General features: G+C 31.4%; 2 protein-coding genes across 2 annotated transcripts in view; both read left to right on the top strand.

Annotated features, from left to right (window-relative positions):
- The first annotated feature begins 284 nt into the window (after window positions 1-284).
- LOC139995546 (cilia- and flagella-associated protein 69-like) lies at window positions 285-4,478 on the top strand. Its single transcript, XM_072019151.1, has 11 exons — window positions 285-942; window positions 1,020-1,452; window positions 1,546-1,786; window positions 1,852-2,152; window positions 2,229-2,413; window positions 2,484-2,635; window positions 2,728-2,932; window positions 3,000-3,307; window positions 3,379-3,593; window positions 3,675-4,106; window positions 4,226-4,478. The coding sequence occupies exons 1-11, from the start codon at window positions 664-666 to the stop codon at window positions 4,421-4,423; spliced, it is 2,949 nt and encodes a 982-aa protein (XP_071875252.1). The 5' UTR covers window positions 285-663; the 3' UTR covers window positions 4,424-4,478.
- Window positions 4,479-4,934: 456 nt separating this feature from the next.
- The window catches only part of L(1)g0289 (plexin domain containing lethal (1) G0289), a 45,332-nt gene continuing 43,448 nt past the window's right edge, over window positions 4,935-6,818 (top strand). Inside the window, exon 1 of the mRNA XM_072019153.1 lies at window positions 4,935-5,589. Within this exon, the coding sequence (XP_071875254.1) occupies window positions 5,463-5,589 (127 nt within the window). The 5' untranslated portion in view covers window positions 4,935-5,462. The remainder of the gene's footprint in view (window positions 5,590-6,818) is intronic.

Below are 6,818 nucleotides of genomic sequence, written 5' to 3'. Positions count from 1 at the left end.
TTATCATAAATATGTATGAAATCAAATGCGATGAATTATATATTTTTGACAATATTCGAATCGAATTAAAGCACACTGAGTCGGCGGTTCATTTGACGGGAACGCCATCTAGGTGTTCTAAATATATTGTATCAGAGGGCGCCATTAGTTCGAGTATTCACTTGTACTTATATATGTGTATGTTTCGTCTGCGTAAATATTGTGTTGTAAACTCCAGAATAATATTGTGGTTATTTGAATTTTTCATGAAATTTATGTGATACTTGTAGTTACAGAAGGTAAGAATTTGTTTACCTACCATTTTGTTTAGCGTCTTCTACATATATTATTTTCAAAATAATGTAAAATTTACTATATGTGTACAAATGAATCATTTAATACAATAGTAGTGTAAGTTAAAAAAGTTGATTACTTTGCAATGAGATGATGAGATAAAGCAAAAATTCTCTAAAGTCAACTAGACGATTCTTACTTATTTTGCTATCCACTGTGAAACTAATGCAGATATACTTACTCCACTTATGTTTGAACAAGGGTTATGCTTTCGAGATTAATGTTTAACTAGAAAGGTGAAAGACTGACTTATACCACTTTTGCATTAAACGGTTCAACAGTTTTATATTGTATCTATGACAAATATATTGTGCCAAAAAAATAGTACATATGGAGGAAAATAAAACTGCAATACATGATCTTAATAAATTGGAAGTTAACGATGTTTGGAAAGAATTTAATTGTCCAAAATATATTACCCACCTTTGTCCTAAAACTGACAAATTATCAAAAGAAATATTAGATTTCTACGAACAATTAAAACTGGATACTAATTGTATTCTACAAAAATTGGACAAACTCATATCTGATCCTATAACAAGTGATAGCGTAGTTCGCATATGCAGACTTTTATATGATTATCTTGACAAAGTAGAGGATGATGGTTATGTATCCTTTAACAAGCATAATTGTAGTATATTAACTATTTTATTACCAATGAGAGAAATTTCCTTACAAATTCTCAGAAAGTTAAAGATTTACCATTGGTAATAAAAGTATTAAAGTTTTTGGGTGAAAATGTTAAAACGGTTAAAGAATATGAGCTACATCTTGATAGAATGTTAGAGCTTTGTAATGTACCACCCATATTAGAAAAGCCATCTGAAAGTGCAATTCATATTGATATAATGGAACAATATTTTACATTGCTAGGACATCTTCTTGTAGTCTTACCTACAAAGCAGCAAACATTAAAAATTCATAGGGCTCTTGATTCTTTGTTATTAAAAGAACAAGTAAGAAATGTTCCTACAATAAAAGTTGAACATTGTCGTAAAGCTATGGAAAACTCAAGGTTACCATTAACTGTGACTGAATTGTTGCAAGCTTCTCTTCTAAGAATGTATCCAAAAATTTTAGAACTAGTTTTCTTACTTTCATCCATTTCTCATAAATGTTGTACGTACTGAGAAATCAATATTTTAATTGGAAGGTCTAATAAATATTTAAAGAACTATATTTTCTATTATATTTTTATAATATTAAATAAAGGTTATAGAATGCTGGAAGCTAATATACTCAATGTTATATTTACAAGAATGGATCTTCCTTATGCAATTCAATTACAATGTACACGGCCTCCTGACTTATTGTTAGATGGGCAAGAATATAGTGATGAAGTAACTCTTTTGATAATGAATACTCTATGGAGCTTGATGAAATCTATTACTTTTACTAATAATATGCCAACAAATTTAAAGGAAAATTTGAAACCAACTCATTGTGTTTTGTGGTAATATATTTAGGAGTATGAAATAATGCATTGCATTAATTATAAAATTAATTTATATTGTACAGGGGCCTATGTTATGCTTTCAAGCGACAGATATGTTATAGCCAATATAGAAAGTTTAGTGTCAAGATTAGAAATGAAATTGCTATGATTATTCTTATAATTTCAATTACCTTACCTTCTTGGAACCTTGTTAGTAGTGGTATAGCTGATGCTGTTATTAAATATTTAATTGGAATTGAATTTGGGTCTACTACAATATTTTCAAATGTGATAAAATTTGGTAGAACTACTGATGATTTGCACTTTGAAAAAACTTTATTATTAATTGTTACACATTTAGCAGAAGTTGATGCTTGTATTTTTGTAATTACTTTCTCTCTTTCTCTTTTTTTAATTATAAGAAACATTTTAATGTTAATGTTAATGTTATTTACAATAGTTAATGATAAAGAGAAAATTGATGCAAACTGTACTTCAAATTGTTAATCGAGATGATATTGGGGGAACAAAAGTTACTTGGAACACATCTCAATTTTGGGATTTATGGAATCATGCCGTAAATGCTTTATCTATATTGGCACCAAAAATGCCAGAACAATTCATAGAATATGGTGGTGGTATTAGGTAGTCAAAATAGATAAATATACATCTCTCTTTATTTTTATGATGTAAAATAATTCTTAATATTTTACAGATTATGTGTAATGCTAGAATGGTGTCTAAATACAAAATTTGATATCAAAATAGTAATGAATTGTATAAAAACAATTTGCATAATTATTCTAAGTAATAATAAATATTTATTAGCATACTTCCGAGAATGTGGAATTATATCATCATTAATTAGTTAGTTTTTTATCTATACATTATATTGACAAAATTTTGTTACTTTTCAATTCTACGATATATAATAATTTTTCCTTTTCTATGGACTAAAGAACTTATTCAGTATATTTTGAAATTTGAAAAACTCAAAGTAAAGGAGCAAAAGGTTTTAACACTGGCATTAGTATCAGTTGAAAGACTCATGAGAAAACAAAAATTTTACCATGATATATATGGAGAGTATAGTATTACAATCATCATGGAACTATTATTTCGTTGTATTTATCAGAAAGGTAGTGAATTCCAACTGGATCAACGGTAATATACGTGTATATAACGACAAAATAAGAATATATAAATATTATCATGTAAAAAATTTTATTAGTCTTTTACTAGCAATAGGCTCGTATATTTGGGAATGCATAATATGGTCTCCTAAAAATCTTGAAAAATTTATTCGATATGGTGGAGTGCATATTATCCTTGATGTTATTGAAATCGTTCCATATTGTTCTCGTTGCTTATTTCTTGCTGTTTTCACTGACATGTGCGATAATTTTTTTTGTGGGCCATTTTTATGTACATGGAGGGCTACTGATAAAAGAACAGGGTTAATGTCTTTATTAGCAAAAATATGGAGAGAAGAAGAAATACGGATTGAAGTTAAAAGAAATGTGGATGGCACTGTAAAAGGCAAATAATAAAACAATTTTAATTATTAATATTTTTATAAAAACTTGAATATACTGTTTACTATCTGTTAGACGTGAAATTACCCCAAATGAGTAAGAAGCAGTGGTTAAATACTTACTGCATAAAATTAGCTAGAGATAATAGCCCAGCAATAATTGACATGATTGGTTCAGTTAGATCAAAAATATTTAGTATTTGCAAAATAATTGAAAGAGATAATGAAAAGTATGAAATGGCCAAGGAACATTATAAAAAATTACATGCTAATCTTTCAATGGAGGATAGAGTAAGTTGTAAAAAAATATTTATTAAATTTCACCCTGTACTTAACATTTGATGTGATTTGTACTGCTTAATATCTTTTCAGATTACGATATCTACCATAGAATTATATTTTACATTGAAATTAGGTCAAGTATGGATAGAAGTTGCTAAATATTTTGAACAAGTTGGCATTAATCCTCTTGGTATGGATGGTCAAGCACTTTTCTTGATGACTCAACGTTATCTTTTGTGGGGTAAAATGACAAAAGAGAGACAATCCAGAATAATACAATCTATAAAAAAAGAGGAAGACATAGAAGAAAAAGACGAATATGCAAGGATTCGTAATTCTAAGCTTATTTTAGCATTAGATGCATTTGATGAAATAGATTATATGTATAGAACAACAGATAGATCATATAGGATAAAGAAAAAATATGATCAAATACGACAAATTAATTTAGCTTTAAAGTTCCCATCTATCTCAGATGATTCGCATTGTCATAGGACATTCCAAGATAAACTAATGGTTACGGTAAACAGGATATACTTGAATTAAGTTTTCAATGCTATAGTTTCTTACTGTCTTTGCTTTTCTTTTAAAAAATTAACCTTTTATGTGTAAATACTATTTTCTTCAATCATTTCATACAGGCTATATTTGATCAACATCAAACAGTAAGCAGCGGTTTGACAACAGATCCATGTTTAAGTCAAATGAAATTGGGAAAAATTCTCCCTATTTCTCCTTGTGATTCCTACATTTCTGACATAACATATGATACTGAATTACGTCCATCTTCTTTATCAAGTACCTGTCTCTCTAACATAGTAAAGTTCTTAGAAAATTAATAATTCCTAATAATTTAAGATGATAAATTAAAAATTTTATTTAGTAAATGCTAAATTTTATTTGAATAAACTCTATATTATCATCTTTGGAGACTATAGAGATCTTTATTGCCGACATGAATAATATAAATATAATTCTTCCCCTTTTTTTAAACATTTTAATAATAATTCAAATACAATTTAAAAAATGAACTTTTCATTTTTATCGAATAAGAGAGAAATTGAGGTAAAATATTTGTATGTTTTATTATTTCCTTTTAATCACCAATATTGAATTTTTTATCGGTGTTATAGAAGAAATCCTTATTTAACAAAAGTTTTAACAAATCAATAAAAAATCGAAAGTTTCTCCAATAAATATATCGGGCAAAGCTAGCGACGACTTGATTGGTTCCTATCGCTTGATTATCTAAACTGTAGATTCATTATTATCTAGATAATGTAACGGATACTCTAGCTGGAGAGCGTATGAAGAATACGGCGGCAAGTCAGTGAGTGCCAACATGCCGTTCATGCCACAAGCGATCGTCGTTGTCGTTCTCATCCGTCTGGTACCGGTTTAAAGACGTGTCGTGGAACGTGAAACCAAGATTTTGGCTGCCTGTCTCGCCTTCTCGCGTACAGTTCGTGCCTGCTCGTGAATGAAATATATAAATCGCCGTATAAGCCGCACGTTCATGTTCAAATAGCCACCCGTCGTAGAAAATCGTATTTTCAATGACATTTGTGACTATCGCGGTGAACGTTTATGTAAGACGACCGATTAAACCTAGCCCAAATTGTTTCGTCGATTACAATTTCCCAAACTTTTCACCCGGTTTCCTTTTCTAGCATCGGTTTACCTCCCATCCGACATTTCATTTATCGGGGTGTTTCCGTCTTTATCTCTCGTTTCTCGTTTCATCTCTATCGTTTCCCCATACCCCCTCCCTCTGTTCATCCTTCCGTCATCGTCTGGTCGTCCGCGGGAGGCAGACGGGACACGAAGCGCACGGATTTATATTCGTGTAGCGCAGGAGAGTTTAGCAGCTTCGTAAATATGGCGTGTGAACGGTGGTGTTTTAACCGTGGCTGTGACGAAGCTCCTCGACGATGGCTCTACATCCTGTTCCTGGCCTTCTGTGTGCTCGGCCAACTCGGTTCGAGCATCGCGGACAACGAGTTCAGTGAGTCTTTTCAACTTGTTGCACCTCCTATGCTTTCTTCTCTTTCTCGCGAGCGAATCGAGAAAGAGAGGATGTTTCTCCACGGTCGGGAAAAGAAATCGCTTCGTAGCTAGGAAAGACGCTTCGCAGATTATCTTCCTCAGGAACCAGATAAGAAGAACAATCGAGAAAAAGAGAGAAAGAGGAAAGAAACATTTCTTCTCGTCGATGGTACGAACGAGAAAACGGACGTACGGTTCTTCCTACGCGTGCTACTACGCAATTTCACTTGTAGCGTGACTGTCCCCTTTAAAGAAACAACTTCCCTCGTCTTCGTCCTTTCTGTTACATGGTTTCGGTCGTGGTAACGAAACTCTCGTTCGTCCAGTCTAACCGCATTCGTTAATTATACATATTTTTACTCTTACTTAAGAAGCGATTAATCCATTATTTTTTTTTTTTTTTCCAAAAAAAATACCCTCCTTCGTTCCTAAATAAATTCCTCTTTCTCTCTTTTCATTCGACAACTTCTTGCTTATTCGTATCTGAGAATCTGATGATTAATACCATCCTCATTAGCAAGATTGCAATGCGGTGATATGTTATCATTGCAATTATGTAATTACATAGCCTTGACATACAATAGATAGGAAATATCTATTTCTACATGTATATTAATTAGAAGGATTTCTGGAATTGATGGAAGTCTGCTTGAAAGCGACAATGCGATCGACGACGACCAATAATATGCTTTGTTTTGTCCTGTTTATGTTATTCGATCCCGTTCGTTCTATCGATCGTGACGGCAATTTTTTTTGGAGTCGTTAACCTTTCTCGTTATACATACATGTTTATCACGCTTACTAGTAGGAAAACAAAATTACTTTCCGTTCGCGGAATTTTTTGCCAAATGCTTTGTAATTTTCTATTGTAACACTAATGTATAGTATACATGCAATACAGAACGCTTCATGAAAACTTGCACATGACAAGGTATTTGAGAGGCGGAACCAAGTTTTAGATTTAACAATAACAATAATTCATCTATGGTCGTTTATACATTTATAAGAAGTTTAACGATGAAAAAATATCTAGAACGATATAAAAGTATAGAAAGTATTGAAAATGCGCGCTCTTTTAGCAGCTGAAATAAATATCTGCTTAGGTTCTAGTTCTCCAATTGTAATCATAAAAATATTAATTTACATAAACTTGCGCGTAGTCTAATAATAATAGTAATAGTAATAGTA

The sequence above is a fragment of the Bombus fervidus genome, chromosome 16, assembly GCF_041682495.2.
Source record: "Bombus fervidus isolate BK054 chromosome 16, iyBomFerv1, whole genome shotgun sequence".
NCBI classification, from domain to species: domain Eukaryota; kingdom Metazoa; phylum Arthropoda; class Insecta; order Hymenoptera; family Apidae; genus Bombus; species Bombus fervidus.
Note: the sequence above shows the minus strand (reverse complement) of the source record. Positions and strands in the feature narration are given on the sequence as shown.